The 23,557-nt window shown below is 32.8% G+C and overlaps 1 protein-coding gene across 6 annotated transcripts in view; it reads left to right on the top strand.

The window, feature by feature from the left end:
• COP1 (COP1 E3 ubiquitin ligase) overlaps positions 1-23,557 on the top strand; it is a 218,696-nt gene that overhangs the window by 50,507 nt on the left and 144,632 nt on the right. For 4 of the 6 annotated variants that reach the window (XM_073216792.1, XM_073216794.1, XM_073216793.1 and 1 more), the window contains exons 7-9: positions 6,992-7,051; positions 8,453-8,529; positions 20,825-20,882. In XM_073216792.1, coding sequence (XP_073072893.1) covers positions 6,992-7,051; positions 8,453-8,529; positions 20,825-20,882 — 195 coding nt within the window. The remainder of the gene's footprint in view (positions 1-6,991; positions 7,052-8,452; positions 8,530-20,824; positions 20,883-23,557) is intronic. The other 2 variants (XM_073216796.1, XM_073216795.1) reach the window with 1 other exon arrangement.

Raw genomic sequence — 23,557 nt, 5'->3', positions numbered from 1 at the left:
AATAGATAGTGCTAAACTTTTTCTGAGCACTTGTATTAGTTACTCTTCCTACAGGCACTGTATGAGTGTTTTCACTTGTGCTGTATTCTTGTCAGTATTTGGATTAATAGAGTTCTTTAGCTAATCTTGGGGGTATTTATTGCTATCTCTTTGTGGTTTTAATTTGCATTTCCTTGATGACTAATGAAGTTGAGCACCTGCTATCTATATATTTATTGACCGTTTGAATTTTTTGTGTATGTGTGAAGTACTTGTTTAAGGCTTTTTGCATCTTTTCTATATATGGTTAATTTTTTAATATGGTTTGTTGTTTATGTATTCTAGACAGAAATTCTTTGTCCTATCTATCTGTCTTTAACAATTATTTTTCCCCTCTAATTGAGCTGTTTTTTTCATTGTTTTAATGATGTCATTTGATGAGCAAAAGTTTCTGTCTTTAACACAGTCAAATTTACTAGTCTTTCCTGTTAAAATTAGTGGCTTTTGCCCTGAGGTCAGGAAGGCATTTTGCTATATTACCTACTTGAAGCTTTATTCTTTCATTTTTTTTTTTTGAGAGGGCATCTCTCATATTTATTGATCAAATGGTTGTTAACAACAATAAAATTCTGTATAGGGGACTCAATGCACAATCATTAATCAACCCCAAGCCTAATTCTCAACAGTCTCCAATCTTCTGAAGCATAATGAACAAGTTCTTACATAGTGAATAAGTTCTTACATGGTGAACAGTGCAAGGGCAGTCATATCACAGAAACTTTCAGTTTTGATCACGCATCATGAACTATAAACAATCAAGTCAGATAAGATTATTCGTTTGATTTTTATACTTGATTTATATGTGAATCCCACATTTTTCCCTTATTATTATTATTATTATTTTTAAATAAAATGCTGAAGTGGTAGGTAGATGCAAGATAAAGGTAGAAAACATAATTTAGTGCTGTAAGAGGGCAAATGTAGATGATCAGGTGTGTGCCTATAGACTAAGTATTAATCCAAGCTAGACAAGGGCAACAAAACATCCACGGATGCAGAAGATTTCCCTCAAAACAGAGGGGCGTGAGGTTCCAAGCCTCACCTCTGTTGATCCCCAATTTCTTACCTGATGGTCCCCCTGCGACTGTGCCTGTCTTAGGTTGTTCCTCCCTCGAGGAATCTTAGCCGTCTCCGGCTAACCAGTCATCTTCCGGGGCCATACAGGGAAATGTAAAGTTGGTAAGTGAGAGAGAAGCCATATTGTTTGAAAAGGTTAGCTTTTTACTTCTTCGCAGATTTATGCCCTGTGGCTTCTATGCCCAGCATTTGTCTTGAGGTATCTTTACCACTTGGAAGAATTATGATACTCGGTCATATTCTTTCATTTTTCACTTTTAGATCTGTAATATACTTGGAAATGTATTGTATATAGTATGAAGGATAGGAAACTTTTCATATGGATATCCAGTTGTCCATGCATCCTTAATTAAAAAGTCCATTCTTTCCCCATTTTTCTGAAGAACCACCTTTGTGTTACAGCATGTGTACTTGTATGTGTGGGTCTATTTCTAGGCTCTTTTCTGCTACACTGATCTATTTGTCTTTTTGGCAATACCACTTTGTATTAAAAGTACTAGAACTTTAAGTTATTATTCTTCTTTAGGAAAGTCTCAGCTGTATATGGCTCTTTGTATTTCTAAATTTTAGAACCAGCTAGAACATTTCCATGGTGATTAAACATAAACCTGCTGTGATGTTTATTTGGATTACTTTGACTCTACAGATCAGTTTGGGAGACTATATCCTTACAATATTGATCCTTCTAACACATGAACATGATATTTCACTCTATATATTCAGGTCCCTAAATACCTTTCAAAATTTTGATATTTTTCAGGGTATTATTCATTCACATTGTTATTTTAGATTAGTTCTTAGGTCTTCAGTCTTTTTTTATGCTATTTTAAGTGTCTGTATCTTTAATTTCTTTTTCTTACTATTTGTTGCGGATATATAGAAATACAGTTGATTTTTTTATATGGACTTTTTAAAATCCAGCAACCTTAAACTTTCATTAATTTTAATAATTTATTTATAGATTCTTTTGTTTTCCGTGTACACATCATCATTTGTAAATAAAGAGTTTAGTTACTCCCTTTATGATCCTTATATCTTTTATTTATTTTTCTTGTCTTACTCTGCTGGCTAGGACATCCGGTACAATCATGAATAGAAGTGGTGATAGCGGGGCAGCCTAGTCTTGGTGCTGATCTCAAAGTGAAAGCTTTCGACGTGTCACCATTAGGTATGATGTTTTCTGTAGGTTTCTTGTAGGCACTTTTGTCACTCAAGGAAGTAAATTTCTATTCCCAGTTTCCTAAAAGGATTTTTTTCCCTTTAATCATGAGTGCAAGTTGAGTATTCACCAACATTTTTGTGCATCTGAGATAATATGAATTTTTTTTCATTCTATGAATAATTACATTGGTTTAACATTAAAAAATCAGTCAACTTTTTACCTGGGGTGACCCACCATCCTGATTTGCCTAGGAGTATCCTAGTATTATCACTGTACATTCTGTATTCTAGGATACGCCACCAGGACAGTTGTTCACCCTACTTGAATCCCTTATTTAAACTGTGGTTATTATGTATATCCTCTTCTATATTGTTTGGTTTGCTGATATTTTATTTAGGATTTTTGTCTAGTGACATTGGTAATTTTTTTTTACACTAATCTTGTCCAGTTTTGCTGTAAAGATTGCTAGTTTTATCAAGTGAGTTAGAGAATATGCCCTCTTTATTTTTCTGGAAGAATTTATGTAATCTAGGAAGCATATCTTTGCCAAATGTTTGGAGAATTTGTTGGAGAAGCTATCTGGACATGTTGTTTGCAGAAAGTCTATTGATTCAGTTACATGCTCATTAAGGTTTTTGTTTTAGGTAGCACTACATTGTACTTTTTCTAGGAGTTGTCTGTTTCATCTAAATTTTCAAATTACTGAAATTGTGGAAGATTGGTCTTAATATTAAGATTTTAATGCTCCCAGAGTGTTTAGTGTGTTAGGCATTCCCAACTTTGCTTATTGGTGTATTAGTTTTATGAGTCTTAGATAAGAAATAACTTTTGGCTTTGTTTATGTTCTCCATTTTATTTTTGTTTTCCATTTTGTTAATTTATACTCTATAGTTTCCATCCTTCTACTTTTTTTGTTTTTATTTTGTTCCTGTTTTAATTTATGTACATATTATGATGGAGATTATATTTTTTAATGTAGGCACTGAAGGCCTATAATTTTTCTTGTAGCTACATCTAATGATTTTGGTTTGATGTTTGTTATTCCTTAGTTCAAAATAGTTTCCAATTCTCATAGTTTTTCTTAGGCCTGTGGGTTATGTAGGAATAAACTGATTACTTGGACATGGGAAACGGGAATTCTCTTGTTTTCTTTTTATTATAGATCTGTTATAATTGCATCTATTATTATCAGAAATTACTTTGCATTTCATTTATTTGAAAATGATATTTGTACTATCTTCTGGTAGTTGGTTAAATTTTGAAATTTGTGTTTGAAAAAATGTGTTTTCTTCAATTGTGCAGTGCAGTGTAAAGTTTATTGAATGTAAAGTGGGAATTTTCTGCATTCTTACTGAGTCTTTGTTTCTTGTTGTATCAGTTGCTGAATCATTATATTTGAGATGAGTTTCTTATAGACAGCAGAGGTTTTTTTTAATCCAGTCTCCTAGACTCAGTCTTAATTGTGACTCAGAGTGAGATTTAATCGTGCATTTATGTCACTTACATTTAATGTAAATCTTTTGTTTTAAGCCCGCCATTTTATCATTTTATGTTTCTTTTCTCTGTTTTGTTGCTTTTATATTTCTCTCCTTATGAGTTATTGAATGTGTTTTAGAATTCCATTTTGATTTATTTATAATGTCCTTGAGTACTTTTCTGTGTATAGTTTTTTAGGGGTCGCTCTAGGTATTAACAGTATATGTTTGTAATATACCACAGTCTACTGTTTAAAGCTATTCGCTTTTAAATAAGCCATCTCAATATGCCTCCTATAGTCCTTTCATCTGGTCTTGCTTGTTCTGTTTTCTTCTCAGTAAAAAAAATAAAGTTGCTGTGGAAGGGCTGAATGAAGCCTTATAATTAAGCCTGTCATTACAGGAACTAAGCATTAATTGTGTATTTGTTTGTGGGTGGTAATATGGATGGTAAGACTAATTTGCATTTCATATGGCAAAATTTACTTTTAGTAGTAACTCTCTTAGAAGAAATGCAAGTATATATGTGTGTATATATATTTTAAAGACTGTGTTTTTAGAGCAGTTTTAGGTTTACAGCACAATTGAGAGGAAGGTGTAGAGAATTCCCCTTCCCTCACATGTGTGTGGCTTCTCCCATTATGGACATTCCTCCCTAGAGGGTACGTGCCACCGAGCCAGGCCCCCAGCTTCATGAAGCTAGAAGCTCTTTTATTTGGGACCCTGCCTAGTGCCTATGTATCTCTTCACATGGCTGTTAACTTGTATAATTTACTGTATCCTTTATTAAACTGGTGAAAGTGTTTCTCTGAGTTATATGAGCTGGTCTAGCAAATTATTCAGACCTAAGGTGGAAGTCCCCGGAACTTCCCATTTTTAGCTGGTTGGTCAGATGCACAGGTAACTGTCTGGGGCTTGCGACTGGCATCTGGAGTGGGGAATGGAAGGCAGTCTTGTAGGATGGAATCCTTAACCTGGGGAATCTGGTGCTGTCTCTGGGCAGATAGTGTCAGAATTGAGTTGAGTTCCTGGATACTCTGCTGGAAAAAAAAAGTAACTCCAGTTGATATTGGCTGTCTCTGGATGTTGATATCATAGATGTTTACTTTCATCCCTTTTTAGATGTATTTTTTTTAAAGCCATCATACTAAAGACTCTCAGCATTTGTTTAAATAAAGATTTCAGGAGGGGAGCATTTCAAGGTACTCAAGTGAAAACTTTGCTAAATTAGAGTTTAAGGTTACTAGAGTTGAAAACACCCATGAGCCAAAAAGGCAAAAACCTTCAGTGATGGTGGGAAATAACTGGGATGTTCATAGATGTCTAAGCATAGTAGCTCTTCTTAGACTGAGCCAGACCAGAGTGGTTTTTTTATATTAGAGTGGAAGACTAATTATTGGAAGTGGCTGTGAAATGTAGTAGAATCCAATCCCCATCTGGTCCTGTGAAACCTGGGGCATGAGAGAATTTATCAGTTGGCCAGCTTTTACTTGAAAGGTTCCCAAGACAGACAGTGTTTTTGAGGGAGACCAAGTTTTCAGTTAGGGTAGAAGTATTCTGTGAAAAATTTTAGGGTGGAGGAAAGTTTATCAAAGCAAGTGGAAAAGCATTTGACATTGTTAATCACACCCCGCACCCTCATGGTTTCCTATGTATATGTTTTCCTAGAATGTTGTCTTTTCTCCTGGTCTTGTGGCCACTATGACATTTATTGTCATAGCTTCAGATTTATTACTTTCCTTTCTCATAGCTATTATACCTTTGTATATATTATTATTTATCATGCTTCTTCTGTCTTTCCCCACTGTTTTCTGCCTAGCAGAATTCTGTTAGTCCTTTAAGGCTCAGCCTTTTATCTAATTTCAGACTTAATTTCATTTTTCCAGTTGCCTTTCCCCTCTCCCTGAGTTTTCCCTCTAGGTTAGGAGCAGTCTTTGTTCCTTTAATTACTGTGTATACACCATCATCATAATGTTTACTGTGATCTTTCAACTGTTGGTTTATTTGTTTGCCATCTTCCCTTGACTAAGATCCATGAAGACAAGGTCTATAGTTTCCTAAATCCTATTCTTTCTGGTGCTTAGCAAAATGATTAGGATTGGTGAATATTTGAATTAACATAATCAATTTATATTATCAATTATGTATATATTGCCACAGAAGAGACAGTGCTAATATTAATAAACCTAAAATGTCTGTTTACCTGACCAGTCATTAAGGAAATGAAAGTTAAGTAATAAGGTACTGTTTTCAAGCAGCAGTACAGCATCTACAGCATCATGCTTTGAAGAAGCATATAGACTTCAAAAGGCTACCTTGATTTGAGCTCCAGTTCAGCCACTTGCTGAATGATCTTGGACAAGTCATTTAACCTTTGTGTACTTCATTTTCCTTATGTGTAGTAGTACCTATTTTAATCTTAAATGAGTATGACATAAGTGTTCATTATTGTTTTACATTTAAAGAATTTGTTCATTATATTTGGATTAGATTAAGACAGCCACTTGAATATACTGGTGATAGAAATTTTGTGTAGTGTTTTTGGAAAGCAGTTCTATTTTTTATAGTGAATATTTCCTATTACTTTTGATATAATAATTTCATTTTTAATAATGTCTTAAATTTGAAATGCAGATGCACAAGTTCCAGATTTAGGGTAATTTGCAAACATCTTAAAGCTCTAGTAAGAGAGGAATGGTTAAATATATCTTGAATGTGACAACAATTAAAATATTTGCATTTTAATCGCATGGAAAAAGGCCATGATGCAATAGGGAAGATATCAAAGATAAAACATTATCTTAACTATGTTTTTAAAAACATGAAAGAGGAAAATGTTAAGATGCTAACTTGTGATTGCTTTTGGGTGGTGGGATCTATTTCTTATTTTTAAAATGGGTTAAAAACTGACTTGCTGACAAAGTAATTTGAAAGTTCTTTGGATATCTTGTATTTTTATTAAGTCATGTTGTCATTATTCATCCTTCACATTTTTATCACAAGGTCATATTGTTGTTTTAAAGAAGTTACAACAATGTGTTTTCTTAAATATTAAGGCTTTACATTTACTTCTTAACATAGAACTTGCAGCTCTTTTTGATGGCAGTTCTTCATCCCAACAGTTTACCCTTAGTGTCCAGTTTCTCAGAGATCATTTTCCAAATGTTAAGTTATTTTATGATCATGGTGATGCCAATGTGGTTTCGTTTAGGCTTTTTTTCCTCTCTTTTATCTACAGCAATTGGAACAGATCCAGAAGGAGCTAAGTGTTTTGGAAGAGGATATTAAAAGAGTGGAAGTAAGATATTAGGAATTTCTCACATCTCTAGAAGTTTTTCAATCTCATAAAATTGTCACTTTTCCTTTAAATTGCTGCATTAAATTTATGGAGTTAGTCTCCATTATATGGAAAGTAACAGATGTTACTTTAATTTTAATGGCAAGTGCATTTTTGTAGAAAGTGCATTTTGAACACTTTTTTTCATAATAAAAGTTACTCTAAATTTGTTTTCACAGTGTTTATTGCCATAATTTTTCTCTGGTAGATTGAAAAAATCATTCAATTTTCTTGGTGTGTCGTCATATTAACTTAAATCAACTTCTGCAAAACCCTCAGTTACTACCATTAAAGTGGTATATCAGAATTCCATTCTTTATTAAGTAAATAGTTTTTTACACATATCTGTTGTGCTAAGGTTAATTTAAAAAGAGACAGGACAACACAATACAAATAATCTAATACAGTTTACTAATAGAAATCCATGGGAAGATCTTTGGGAGGCTCATAGACTATTACGATGTGGGTTTGTTTTCTACAGCTATGTTTAAATTTAAGGTATTTTAAAAATTATTCACATGTTGTAATTTTCTTCTGCTGATATGTAGGATTTGTTAAACGATACTGAGTTTAATATTTTGCATAAGTTCAGCATCCTATGTGACATTCCTAACTTGTTACTTTGTATGTCCTTTGTTTGGCTGTGTAATTGAACTGAACTTGGATTAGACAGAAATAATTCTACTGATATGCATCTTTGGTGGCATTTTAAAATTTGCTGTTTTCCCATTAATCAAATACTACATTAAAAAAGGAGGGCAGGTTGTTATCATTCCAAGGCATAATTTATGCAGTAATAGTTGATTGAAAGGCCTTTTCCTCTGAGTTAGTGACCAAAGTTAGAATTTAACTCATTATTTTAAGAAGGATTATATTTAAATCAAGAGGAGTGCTACTTAATGTTTGCAGAGGATATTTTTAGAGACTGACATACCCTGTTTTTCTGGACTTCAGAGAGCTGAACTTAATGATCTAGTTACCATATTGTCATGTTATCTTAATATTTATCAATAGGTTCTCACCTGGATTAATTAGCTAGTTCACTGTTCACATAGAGTACATCTCATTTAAAATATTTATGTTTGTCTTTTTCTTCTTTTGGCGATTTCATTAGTGATGAATAGTATTTATTAAAGAGTTACCAGTTCTTTAAGAATGTGTACCATAGAAAAGGTTTGTCTCTTAACTTTTTAGTTTCTTTGCTTTTGCATTCCATGAAGAAGTCTTGAGAAATTTGGATGTTGAGAGAGAAAAGGGACTGATAGATCTGGGATTGGAAAGGAACATGATACCATGTCATATTTTGATTAATACATCTTCTGTTTGGAGCGCCTGCTATAACTCAAATAATTGTACTTTCAGGAAATGAGCGGCTTATACTCTCCTGTCAGTGAGGATAGCACAGTGCCTCAATTTGAAGCTCCTTCTCCATCACACAGGTACAAAGCTTCAAACTTGTAATTGCTTAGGATTTATGCTACAGAGTGCACATATGGTGCAAGTTCTTGGGATCTTTTTCCATGTAATGTACAAAACCCCTGAGAAATTACTTTTCGTCATGATCTAGAAATGAGATTCACATGGCCCATCTGTTTCCTTAATGCTTTGAATTTTCATGCCAGGAACAGTTAGTGAGAAGAATATAATATTGTGAATTCCATGTTGTATTAAAAGTTGGGTGGATTTCTTGAAGTAATGGTAGCTTTAAATATCTTGTGAATTAAAATCGGATGACATTAAAAATATTTAATTTGATATTATGAAATGGTAATATTAAGGAAAATTTTGGTAAAATAAAACCTTAGCCTTTCTCCCTAGCTTTTTGAATTTTCTTGGGCAGATCACTTTCTCCAGATTTAAAATGAGAGCATTAGGTAGATCTCTTAGCTACAGTCTCCCTGGCATTTTCTTCATAATTCTCCATTATTAATTTAGTCAAGTCTTCTCTGTACTATTTAAGTAGGATTATATTAGTCTTGCTTATGACTGTTTCTCTAGGTTTTAGAGTAGCAGTAGTGACTGGCTCATTGAGTAAGTGTGAAATATAATGAATGTCTGTATTCCTTTATAACTCTAAAGTTCTATTTGATGAAATATTACTATCTAAATTTATTTGAACTTTTTTGCTTGAAATGTTTAAAGTAATAGCAATTTTACATGTTTTTAGTGTGCTAAACCATTTAAGATAAGGTCCAATAGAAGCCTTTCAGACAGTTTTAGGATAACATGCAGATAAATAGGCAGTCCAATGCCAGTGCAAGAGATTACACTAGCCTTCAGAGCCTATGTCATTTTAGGAAGACCATGGTGGGTCTAGTTTGGTATTATATGTAGGGGAAGGGGTACAGGGGATGTTCTAGTTAAAGAACATCCCTGAAATGGTTGATATTTTTCCTATTTATCATATGAAGAATCATTGTGAGTTCTCATTGATTCTGGGGTCACTTTGCTTCTTTTTCAGCTTGTTTTCCTCTGTATTTTATTTTCTTTGATATACTTGGGAATGACTCAGTCTATGGTATATTATCTTTAAGTTTAGCATTTACTTCCTGAACACATGAGATCTTTGTCAATGGAATATTAATAATGTGATACTGAAGGCAAGCAAAAGTTATATCACAAAATATTTACTAATAAACTGGTGGTGTCCATTGTTGTATCCCTTTCTGTTTGGTAGTAGCATTTTTTTCTACCTGTTGTGTTCAGGTCTTTGTTAATCAATCTCTAATGGCTTTTATTAATATGTGACAATATAGTATTATGTTCATTTGACTGGCTGTATTTATTAAATGCCTCTGATGTGTTAGGCACTCTTCTAGATGTTGAATATAGCTGGCAAAGTCCCCGCCCTTATGGAGCTTACCTTTAGGGGATTGTGTGTGTGGAAGTTGCAAGAGAGACTAAATATATAGGGTAGTGGTAGTGGTAGTACATAACATATAAGTAATACCTTAGGAAGAAAAATAAGGCACTTTAGGGGATTGCAGTAGGATTCTGTTTTAGTTTGGAGAGTCAGGCTTCTCAAAGGAGGTGACATTTAAGCTGACACATGAATGAAGTGAAGTGTAAAAATGATAGAAAGTCATGGGAGAGTTTTGAAGCAGGATCTGATTTAAAGTTTAAAATGTTTACTGGGGCTCCACATAAAGGGTAGTAAAGAGGCTGTCTCTGTCCCTGTCAGCTCCCTGCCATTGGAGGTTGGGAGGGAAGTTTAGGAAGCATTGCAGCAGTCCAGAAGAGAGGAGATGATGACTTGGATTAGGGTTTTATTGGTGGAAGAGATGAGATGTGGTTGTATTGTAAAATTAAGTAGCAGATCTTATAAAAGATAAAGGGTTTCATGAAGTCTGTGAAAACTTTGCTGTAAAACTATTAAAATCTTATGTAAAGTTATTGAAAGAGACTCTGGCAGAGTTAGACTCGTTAACAGTTGAAGAAGAGAAAATAGGCAAATGCTATATTTTCTTCAAAAGACTGTTTTGGTATTTTCTTCATTTTCTTAGAACAAGTAATTTGAATATCTTTCAAAGTTTGAGAGGGCATGTGGGAGAAATGATGTAGCCTTTAAATGCTCTTGGGAAATGACCCTTAAGATTAATATGGAAATTAAATATTCTGGGAACAAATGTTATGTTATACTATCAATATTTGGTTTTTCTTTATTTTTAAGAAATACCATGCAGTTAGAATTATAATAATTTTTTCCACTGTAATTATCAGCTTCATTATTTAAATCTCAGCTGTTTTTATTCCTCATGGTAGTGTTTTGGTCTCTCCTTTAAACGGCTTACTTTAAAAAACCTTTTTGTAGATTCATTATTTTTTTTCCTGTAATGAGGTTCATCTTTATATGTCAGGTCTTTGAATCTTTTAACAGATTCTGGGTTTACGATGAAATTATGTATTTAAATGAAAAGAAAAACAAAAGACATGTAAGGGTATTCTCCACCCTCCCACTCTACCCAGGATTTTGTCTTCTATATACCATGATTAGCTTTAATTGTCATATCCTGTCTGTCCTCTTCCTGTTGCTTTGTACAGACCTTCAATATCAGATGGAGGCTAGCAGTGGTCTTTTTAACTATCTTCCTACAGTGTGTTGCCAGAAATCCAGTCATGTTTCTTTCATATTTGAGACCCGTCAGTGGCTTTCCATTGCATGTAAATTGGTTTAGATTCAAATCTTTTGCATGGCCTTCCGATCACTGATACACTCAATTTTTTTGAGCTTTAGAATTGAATATAACTCCCTAAATAGATGTTACAGTACCTTTGCTTATACTGTGCCAATTTTTCCTAGAAACTTCTACTAAATTCATCTCTTAAGTAGCTTTTCTTCTGCCCCCCCATCAGGTCCCAGGAATCTAAGGGTGAACTCTTCCCTATTGTTTTTTGAACCACCATTTCCCTAAAAAATAAAAGGGAGGAGAGAAGGGGGAGATAGAATAATCACTATTTTTCTTTTAAGATTCCTACTAATTTTGTTCTTGCTTCTGTAGTGTATGTACTAGTCGGTATTTCCCATGCTGTACTGTAATACTGGTGAATACTGGGTTTTTCTTACTCTCTCACATGTTTCTATGAGCATTTACTTATAATAGGACTTAAAATGTTTTTGAATAAATATACCTAACCTAGAAAGTCATTTAATTTTCATAGTTTATGAGATTTAGATTGAAGCATGACTTTTGGTATAACAAATAAGGAAACTAATTAATCTTTAAAAACAAAATCTTGTCAGCCAGGCATCATTGGAGTGGGGTTGGAGGTGTGTGATTATTTTCTTGATAAAATCATTGGGAAACATTTTTTTAAAACACTTTTAAACCTTTGTCCATTGCAAATTTCTCATATTAGAATTAGTTCAAACCAAAGATTGCTGCCCTGAGAGGCCTTTTTTTTCCTGCTTTAATTCTGAGGAAGAAAGTCTCCACAATTCACAGTGTAAACTATAGTTTATTGTTGCAAAGTTACATGTGTCAAGTTATGAGTAAATTAGAGAATGGTAGGCTAGCATGGTCTTTTTTATCTGTTGCCAGATAGAATTGGTCCTTTTATCTGAGAGTACAATTACGAGTATATATATCCTGACTCATTCCTCTAGAGGAATATTAATATATTAGGCATTTTTAACTTTTTAACTCAGACTGTAAAAGTAATAAAACAAAACATTTTTGCCAGATTTTCTTTTTGATAACGACAGTGATGATTTGTTTAGATTAAAACATTCTTACACCAAAAAATCAAAAGTATGAAATTTAGATTTTTAAGTCTCCTTCAGAAAACCCATTGCCAGTAAACTTTGCTTGTAAATTTTGAAATGCTTCTCATGGATGTGATTTCTTAGAAATAATTGTCTCATAATTGCTTTATTCTTTGTCTTTAAGCAAGTATTTTAGTATTGTCAATTATTAGTTTCTTAGTTCTGTGTTTCTAGAACTTCAAAGAACTTAGTTTGAAGGTGATGTATTAGTTGAGGCTTCTCTGTGTGCTTAGGGTGAATATACTTCCATGTCACCACCAAATAATTACTGAAGTTAAATTTGCAGAATAACTCTTATTTTCCTGTGATAAAATAGTAAATAAATACAATATAAATACAAGTAATAAACAAAAATTTTCTGATCCAGAATCTTCTGATCTTTAAAAAGCTTTTAACAATAAGAGATTTGCTATTGATTATAAATTTAATTCATTTTTAAAAAGACATGCAAAGTTTGAATTAGTAGTTGCTTATTAAAGTTTTCTGTAGAGAGAGATTTACAAATAAAATGTATAGATGAGGCTTTTATATAGGACACTTTTGCTTTTATTGACTATTTAATCAGTTATGTTTGAGACTTACCTTTCATTTGTGTTTCATTTTTGACAAAGGTCCAGATGAATCAAAATGTAGGTATAATAAAAGGGAAAAGCAAGGGGGACTTTACATATCCTAGATTATTTTAATATTAAGAATATATACATAGGGTGGTAAGTCAATACCTTGTGACTTGGTGCATTTTATAATTTGATTAGGTAAACTAATGAAATCCAAGGAAATTAATACTGTATAATGGCTCCTGGACTGTATTAATAAATTCTTTTTTAGTTAACCCACATAATCCTATGCAATTATACTTACTCCTAGTCATTAAAACAATGTATGTGTGAGGGGATGGGGGGTGGTTAGGGAAGGCTCTTTGGCATAGTGGATAGAAATGCACCCATTTTTTCCCTACTCTTCCATAGGGCTCTTAGGTAGATTATGGCCCATGACTGGGACACCGTTAATGGCTGCTTCTTCACATATTAATGCTTCAGTACTTGGTACTTTTTGGTAATTATTATTGGTTCAACTGCTTTATTTTACTTGGGAAGATAGCTTTTTTAAAACACAGAAATTGATATATTTTTATAGTCAAGTATAACTCTAATCCTTACAGATTTATTCCTAATTTATTACATGTTTTAAACAAACCTTCCTACGTACACCTAAGAGTTTTTATATAACCATTATTTCCCTTATCCAAGAGGGGAATTGCAGCAATACAGGAAATTCTGCATATGCAGGCTGATACATTTTTCTGTATGTCCAAGGTTAGGTGATTACAAACAGATCTTAAAAAATCACTGCCACTCTGTACTGAGGACTTTTGAGCATGAGTGATGCCATAGGCGATGGATGGCATTGACGAATCTTAGGAATTTTCAATTTGAACTAAAAAAGAAGCAGAAAATAAACTTCCTTGGCAGTAATGCTGAGGGTACTCTCCATTCATATGTGATTTCTCCTTAAATTGACAGGTGATAAAAATATAGTAAATTATAAAAACCTGAACCTTTTTTGAAACTATTTCCTTTATTTAGAATATTTGAAGAATTTATTCTTCAGACTCTCAGCTACTTTTGAGGGGGAGTATCACCCTGTATAAAACACTGTTTTAGGCATTGAGGATACAGTTGTGAATATGACAGAGCCTAGAAACCTGCTCTTATGATTACATAGCCTTAGTATGAAAAATAACCCATGCTGACAAATTAATTATTTTGTTTTAAATATGGTATAAATAGATTTTTTTATTTCAAGACTTAGTCAAAATGAATTTAACTGTAAAACTTCGGTAATTATATTTGATTAGTAGTAGGCATTTCAGGATTAAAAAAAAAAACACCTTTGGGTTCTTGTTATAAACTGTAATTGTCACTGCTTGATGAGGACATTAGCAATCCATTCCAATTTTGAAATCTGAGTTGTAAATAGGCCAGATTTCACTGTGCATGAGTATCAACCAAGATTCTTACTTAAAAATGAAGATATTTTTGAACCCCTTCCCCAAATCTGATCATTAGTTCTGAGGTGGGTCCCAGAAATTGAAATGCTTTATTTTAAATCATACTTTAAAAATAGATACATAGTGTTTTAGTAGATCATCAATATGTCTATAATACTGACATATGTTTAAATCCCTAAATCAGGTATGGTTATTTTCTTTTTCATAAAAGAAAGCTCAGACATTCAACACTAAAGTTCTATAACTTTCTTTAGCTTATTTCATCTTTGGGGAGGATAGAGTAAAGATTTCTGTTTATTTTACTGTCTACTCTATGGTTGCATATCCTTCTGTAATATCTTAAAAACACCTCAGTTAAGTTCTGGGTTTGGGAAAGCTAGAAAAAACTTTCTGGGAAGGAAGCAAATGATTAGTATTTACCAAATATTCTCTGTTGATTCCTTTAATATGCCATGAGTGGATCTCTTACTTATAGCTTTTTCCCATTCAGGTTATAGTCTTAATAGGAAACTTGTCACCCCTTTTATTACTATAAGTGTATCTTGATTCTGGGAGGTCAGGAATGGGAGAAGCTGGGAAAACCAAAGCAGTACACAGTAACCCTGGCTTAGATATAAGGAGAACTGAATACAAGCATAAAATTTCATGTGTTGTTACCATTTTCCATTTTTGCTATTTCCTGTTTCTCTTCTACAGAAGTCCCAGTATATTTCCCCATTCTTCAGATGCTCAACTTTTGAATCTCTTCTTAGTGTGTTTAGAATGTTTCCTGTACTTTCTTTGCTTTTAAAGTCTGTTTCTGAGGTTGTAATACTAGGATTTGTAGTAACTATAACACCTGATAATTAAAAATATCTTCTCAGTGGATTGTAACTAAATTGTAATCTGTTCCCAATCATTGGAAAGTAGTGGTAGAATATTAAGTAGTCAAATACAGCACCTAGCCTAATTAACTGGGACTTACACTAGTTTTGTTGGAGGCAGATCAGTCTTCTCAGTCATATTCCTTTGAGAATATTGTTTTCTGATTTTGAAATTCAACCAAGCAAGTTATTTACCTCCAAAGGCTGTGAAGCAATAGATTCAGACCTGTTCCATCTTTCAGAAATGTTCCATCATATTTGATTTTTACATCTGCCAGCAGTTTGTCCCTGAGGAAACTCTTCTTAAAAAGAAAACTTTAAAGTGAGTTACCCTTTTGCTTCTCTTTTTCAGCCTTAGGAATATTATGGAATTACAGGCATTATATAAGGCGCAGTATAAATATTAGGTTCATACAGTCTCCCTACGCAGTATGTAACTACAGCCTTTTCTAATCTTCCACAATGGCAAGGGGACAAAGGGGTCTTAGGGGAAATATTCTCTGGAGTTCTGAAGTACTCTGATAACTTCTATTCTTTGAAGAATAAATTGAATCCCTGTCTTTTTCCTAGAGGCCATAGGTATGTACTCTTTACCATGGTATTTTTATTACTGAGCTAACCTTTCCTTCCTCAGGTAAATCCAAGCTTGTATGATGTGTAGGTTCCCATAACTTTTTTGCAAATCGTTGGAGTCAGAAGTGTTTCCATATAGTGTTCTGTCTGCCTGCCTGCACCCCACCTTCCCATTTTAGAAAGGTGGCACAGGACACAGACCACATGTTTATATAATACTGATGGAGAAGTAAGAGGCAGTTCCCACAGAATCAAGCACATTAATTTTTCAGTGTTGAAATATGAATGCTCACTGTTAGCTAAATGAAACCAAATCTGTTCAGGTTAGATTTTACTTTAAATATGTTTTAAGAAGTATTAGATTTTAAGAGTTTTGGGTTTTAGGAATTAAAGTCTTATGTAATCTTTTTGAGCCTAATATTTTAAAAACCAAACTGTATTGCTAAAAAGGCCATTATAGTCATTGGTGTTTATTATACAAAATTCCTTGTATGAAATTTATTGTAAAATGTCATGTACAAATTCTTTCAAATACCACAATATGAGAGTAGTACTGTAAAGAGTCTGAAACAGTGTATAAGGGATTTCATGCTAATTTTCAGTTTCATTTTGTATCAAAATCAGGAAATAATTACTGTCCTAGAAGAGAATCATTTATTTGTAAAAGTTGTAACAGTCAGAGTAATACAGCATCTGTGTATTAGGTACTGTTTTGTAATTTATATGCATTATTTCATACAATCTCCAGAACAAATGCAGTGTAATAGGGTTTTTTTTTGGTCCTTTTCATTTTACAGATGAGGAAATTGAATCATAGAGGTGCAATAATTTGCCTAGCATCATACATTTAGTGGCATAACCAGTATTCTAATGCCGTTACCCTTACTCTAGAGCTTATAAAATCTTGGGAGTTGAAAGAGTTTTGGAAATCATCACAGAGTTGAGAATGAAACATTGAAAAGAAGATAAGTAGAAACTAGCTGTTCAAAAATGGCAGGGCAGTGATTCTTGAAGAAGAGAAAAAATGTCCCTGTGGCAGTCTTAATATAAAATTCTGGAATTACACTACTGGGGTTCAAATTTCAACTTTGCAACTTATAAGCAGTTTGACCTTAGGCAAGTTTATCATTTGTGAAATAAGAACAGCAATACCTGCCTTGACTGGAAAAGAAATGTGATAACACATTTAGAGAAATGAGAATAATGTCTGGCGCATAGTAAGCACTCAGCGAACAATAGGTGTTGCTGTTACTGTGGGTAGACACATAAGTCAAGTTGATTTTGGATAATTTGTTTGAATAACTGTGTCCAGTGTTAAAAGGTATGTGGAGTTAGAAAAAAACAAACACAAAGACTGATTTCTACTATCTCTGAGGTGTCTGCAAAATTGGGGCCAAAAGAATTTTGATTATTTAGTAAATAGGATTTACTATTTGAAATTCAGTGCTTCAATTCTTATATAAAGGACATAATAATACAATATATCTTTATATAGCAGAGAAAAAGCTTTATAGTAAAGTAACTGACAGAAAAGCATTATTTTGTGAAGAGCAAGTGAGTTAGCCTTAATTTATAATGCTAGGAATTACTGCCTAGGTTGAAAGGGAAGACAATAATATGGTTTTAATTACTCATCATTAAAATTTGTAAGTCAGATTTTCAGATTACATATTGCTTAGTATGTTTTGTTTTGAGGATCTGGTTCAATACTTTTTATGTATAATACTGGAAAAAATACATTTTGGCTTATCTCCTGAACCTTAATCAAATGTAGAAGCTTGTTTTTCTCTGTCTTATAAGAGAAAACAAACCAATGACAGCAGTTAGTCTAATTTCATGTGTGTACATAGCACTTTTTTAGTGTATTCAATTCCCTTATTTAAAAACCTCATTCTTATTTTATGTTCAGCATTAGATAATCTCAATATGCTTTATTTTGCTCAGAGATTAAATAATTCTCTGTAATTCAGTTAGCTAATGTGTCTATTGATAATTTAAGTGTGACTCATCGTTTTCCAAGTAAAAGTCCAATCTAAAACTAATCACCTATTATTTTTTACCAAGAATGAACCACTGTTTTCCCTTAGCTACCTTTTACTTGTAGATAAAATTTATATGCAAAATGGATTCAACAGTCTGTCTTTTATTTATGAAGTGTATCTTTGCTTTTGGAAGCACATAATTTACATGAGAGCAGTTGTATAACATCTAATACGTAACTTTGAATTTCCTTTGTAACTTGGATGAATGGCTGCGTAGTTCTCATTTATGTTTTCAAGCTAAGTTTCTCATTGTCACCAGTAAGAACATCACAAATTTTTTATCATCTCATTTTTTCCATCTTGATTAAAATGTGTTTTCCTAACTCAGTTATTTAGTTACTACCCTGAAATATTTTTCTTGCCAGTTTTTGAAGTCTTTATTATTAAACTCTGTAATTTTGTTGGCAATTATTTGAAATATTGATTCTCTTTCCTATTTATAGGTTGCTGTTTTTTTACTTTTTCCCTTAAATTATGTCCATGAGTTGAGTTAGACTAATGCAGGATTTCCCCACTCTTCAGTTAGAGATGTGTCTAGAGAGTATAGCACAGTAGTTCAGTGTAGACTCTGGAACTTGGCTGCATGCTTTTGAGTCTTAACTGCTGTCTACTTAACTTTACTTGGGCTAAATATATAGTCTCTCAGTGCCTGGGTTTCCTCACTTGAGAAATAGGAATGATAATATCCACCTCAGAGTTATGAAGTTTAAATTATTAACTGCAGTGCCTAGTGTATAGTAAATGCTTGACAAATGACAGCTGTTTACTGTGTTATTGTTATTACCATCTGGTGACTGGCTAAGTCAGAGCTGAGGAGTAGCATAACACCAGAATCAAGAGGACTCAGGCCAGTCAGTGTTCTTTAATATTCTCTTTTAATCATGTTACTTTACACACACACACACACACACACACACACACACACACACACACACACACACACTTAAAAAGCAGAATTAAAGGTGTTTATTTTTCATCTTCCTTCTGTTGCAGTCCTGTATGCATTAACAAATTTTTCTTACTGAATAAGATTGAGATCTAATACGAAGTTCAAACTCTGCAGTCGTTGTTAATGAAACACCGTTTAAACCTTTATCCAGTATCTTAAACATATTGATGACTATTTTTTTAACATGTATTTGAAATGTAGTGTTATCTCACTATATACACTGATCTGTAACTATTACTGTTCAGGTTTACAGTCAAAGAAATGTGGATTATAACCCCATAATAAAGTATATCTAAACATTGCTCAGTTCTGTTGACCTCTAAATTTGCAGCCACATAATTTTGTTAATGTCTATACAAATGCCTAGGGGATTAGATTTCATTAGTAAAAGGAACAGAAGAGATTCTGAATGCATGGCATCTTGACATTTGTAGCCCTCGTAGTCCCTGGATGGAGTATATTGAAAATAGCATGTGATTTTGTCATACCAGTGCATGACTCTGCAAGGAAGATGAGCACTGGTTATATTTCATCAAGAGAAACCCATTACAAGATTGTGTATTCTATAATTTTTAGTGTAAGTGCTTTGAAGGCTCTTTCTTGTATTATTGAGCCTTATTATATAAACAGTTAAGAACACAGTGAATTAAGATCTATTAATATGTGTTACATTTTATTTAAGGTTACTGGGAGGATAGTTCCATCTGATTTATTATAGTTTTGAAATAATGAGGCTGTATTACTAATATTATTAATACAGGATAAAAAATTTATTGAATGTTTACCATAGTTAGGCATTGTATTGAGAACTTAACATACTTATTTAAATCTCATACTTTTCTGACATCTCTTCTTCATTTAATAGGTGGAAAAACTAGGGTCAAATAAGATTAATAACTTACCCAGGGTCATTTAGCTGCTAATGGATAAAATTCAAACCTGCATCATACTCTGCTTTAAGAGTGCCTCTCATGTTTTGAGGCTGAGTACTAAAGTAAATAATGATTTTGTGTATTTGTGGAGAGAGAACCATTTTAGTCAGTTTAATTTGATTGCTTAAATTTAGTTAGTGGACAAGAATATAAACATTTTTATAGTAGAAGTAGGAAAGGAGAATTTTTTAAATTATAAAAATTGTAGGTTTATCATGGTTTATATATATGTTAATGTCATTTTCAAGCATCAGTAGTCTTCATAGGCTCATTTATTTAAAGATGGAAAAGATATAGGTGTGATGATGTGATAAAATAGAAATGGTAAGATAGAACTAATAGAAAAAGGATAGTCTGGACTTCTACAGGTTTTTCTAGGGTTATGTAGGAGAATGCACAGATAAAATAAAAAGAATAAAAGGAACTAATATAGAAAGGAGATTATGTTTGACCAGAGCAGAGAAAACTAGTGTATAGGTTTTGGGTTATGAAAGAAAGATCATTGGTATTTTATCATTTTATTTATTCCATTCCTTTGATAGTTTTCTTTCACATGAGTTGATTATCATAATATTTTAGAGCTATAAGGGACTCTAGATAATCTAGAGATAGCTAGTCCCCAATCATCTAACTGTATATAAGGAAACTAAATGAGTATAAGGTACTTGTTTAAGGGCATGTAGGTCTTTAGTGACATAGCAGGATCTGTTAATCATAGCTTTTGATTGCATGCCTGTGCTCTTCTCCCAGTGCTCTGGTCCTTAAATAGAGTTCTAAACATCTTGTTAACTACTATCTGAAATGAAATTGAGGAATATACATCTATGTATATACCTGTTTTGTGATTATTCCCTATTGACATTTTTTCATGGTGTGTATGTTTAAGGTGGTAGCATGAAAGGGGTAAATTGTTGGAATATTTGCTGATATTTTATTTATGAGCTATGCATTTATTTGATATCTAATTAAATTATTGGCAGTAAATATTTCTTTGCTTAGAAAGTAAAATACTGGATTTATATATGATACATTTTAGATATGTTTTTTCTCTTGCTAAAATAATGTAAACACTGAAATCATTTTTCTGTCTTCATTTTGCAGTAGTATTATTGATTCCACAGAATACAGCCAGCCTCCAGGTTTCAGTGGCAGTTCTCAGGTAAATGACAACGTTTAACAGCCTGTTTTAGTGGTATATATATGAATATAATCTCCTGAGTTGTAAATCATAGATTGGTTTACTGGAGTGTCCTGTCATAAAGGCAGCTGTTTTGAATGCTGTGGCATAGATAAGACTTGGATAGTTTTCATGCATAGTCAGCTATTTATTTGTTCATCAATAATGAGAAATTTTTATTAACATACTGGTATCATCATACTCCAAGAGGAAGAAAATTCTGTAAGAGGAAATTATAAATAATCAAGGCATTGTTTCTCTCAGGGATATAAGGTTCTTCTAATCTATTGACAATCTTATGACACATGGTTGTGTTGAAATGTGAAGCTTTTCTCTGGAAGATAAACTGCAGGCTTGAGTAAAATAGACTCTAGCTTCATCTCTCTTCTAATTATTTGTATGACTATTTTGACTTTTATTCTCTTCATCTGTTACTCAGGGAGGCTGATACTTCTTGAATCTAATTTTGAGGCCAAACTTTTTTTTTAACTTATTGAAATAATTTCAGACTTAGAGAAAAGTTATAAGAATGGTATAAACAATTTCTTTATATCCTTTATCCAGATTGTCCAAATGTTAACATCTGATTATATTTGCTACATCCTTCTCATTCTGCCTCTTACATATATACACATATAGTTTTCTTTTCTTAATTGTTTGAATAAGACCTAATGTTCCTTTATCTCTGAATACTTCAGTGTGTATTTCCTTAAAAACAAGGATATTGTCTTATGTAATCACAATGTAATTTTAAAATTCAAGAAGTTTACATTGATGCAGTACTATTATTCAGACTTTATAGATTGTCCTAATGTTATCCTTTATAGTAAAAGGAATGAAGTAAAAGATATGAAGCATTTTTAATGCATGTTCATTTGTATACTCATTTTACATGATAATGCAGTTATTTTTACTAAAAGTAAAAAGAAAAGTCTTTTGGATCATCAGTTTATGTTTGTATTTTTCTTTTCCCACTACTTAGATGATTACCTCTGTAACTTCTATGGTTAGTTTATGTGACTACTCTGCATATCCTGTGTTACCTTTGCATGCATGCATGTATTTGGTCTATTTTTTAAAGTAGTAAGTTCATAGGTTGCTTTGTATTTTATTTCTGAACAGCCATGAAAATACCAGATCTGGTGTTTTTATGATATAATGAAATGTGTAGGAAGAATATTTAAAGTAGTAAATTGAAATCTACTTCAAGATCTTGAGAGGGACCAGCAGTCTCTGAACTTGGAAACAGGACATTCACAGCTAGGCCTCAGTGTTCTCCTTCTAAACATAATCTCATAGGATTTGAACTTCAGACATGGCCAGTCTGTTTGTGATGAAATGAAACAAAAAACAAGATCACTGCATGAGCTTTTCTAAGCACATAAAAGAACAAAGTCACTGTGCAAACCACAAAAAATGCCAAACACTCCTGTCCTGGTTAATACATGCAATTGCTGCTTCCTAACTAATTACAACTCGAGTCTCAATGTAGTCTTCTGTCCTAGAGTAAGATGTATTAGATACTCATCACAGAATTATCCCCACTTCTTGACAGAATCCAATCCAGGGCAAAGCCTCACTTTTTTTGAACTCTCTCTCAAATGACTTAGCATGAGTCTTTGTCCTCTAAGTTGTTTCTAATACCGTCTTACTGAGACACCTCTCTCTTACCTGTAGTGTGATGTGTTCTTTGTTGTAATGAGCAATAAGTAAAACTTGTTCAACTACAGGTTTGTTGCTGTTGGTCTCTGGCTGCAGGGCATTGACAAACGTATTACAGAGGAACAAGAAAAGACTTTCTACTATTGCCATTTATATAAATTTATTTGGGATTCCTAGCAAACTCAATGAGCTAGAAGCAATAAAAATTGAATCTGGGTGAAAAAAAAGCAATCAGGATAGTATTTTGTTTTGCTTTTAGTTTTTAGAGCAGCACTTACTATTATCATGAGATAAAAGAGACTTCTGGTTTGAGATTATACACTGAACTAATGTGTTAATATCCATCCACCCTCTTCATTTACAAGAAATCCCAGTAATATATTGCTATCCTTACACTGAAAATTTAGAAGAATTTATAGAAGATCAAAAAAAATACTTAGGAAACCTGCCTAACTTGTGAATCACTGTATGCAGAATAAAAGCATGTCTAAGGATAAAATAGTCTGGGTCTCCCAGAAGTTTCCAACTTCAGTATCTACTGGAGGGCAGGAAAGATGTTGAGGAGGAAATCCTACTAGTATTTACAGGATAGGACAAATATGACATGGCGCATTGAAAGCCTTACAGTTCATTTCTAGCTATACACTTTGGAAGAGACAGACCTAAAACAAGTTGACTCTGAAAGGATTAAAAATAGAGGAATAGTTGAGGACTAGCTTGGCAAATTTAAGAATGCTAGAGAATATAACAAAAACAATAACAAATACAACAACAAAATAAAAATGCAGACAAAAGTAGAGCTCAAGGTAAAAAGCATAAAAATACAGTTTTTCAAATAAATAAAAGGTATAGTCCCCCAAAGTACTAATTGTTTTTGTGACGTATAAAGCCCTGGGATATATGTAAAGCAAGAACTGTTACAAATTTTTAAAAACTGATTAAAACTTAAACATAGTGGAAGATTTAAAAGTATAGTGCAAAGTTATTAAGGTAGT

The sequence above is a fragment of the Manis javanica genome, chromosome 11 (assembly GCF_040802235.1).
Source record: "Manis javanica isolate MJ-LG chromosome 11, MJ_LKY, whole genome shotgun sequence".
Taxonomy (NCBI): Eukaryota; Metazoa; Chordata; class Mammalia; order Pholidota; family Manidae; genus Manis; species Manis javanica.
The sequence above is the reverse complement of the archived record's forward strand: the minus strand, read 5'-3'. Positions and strand labels throughout refer to the sequence as shown.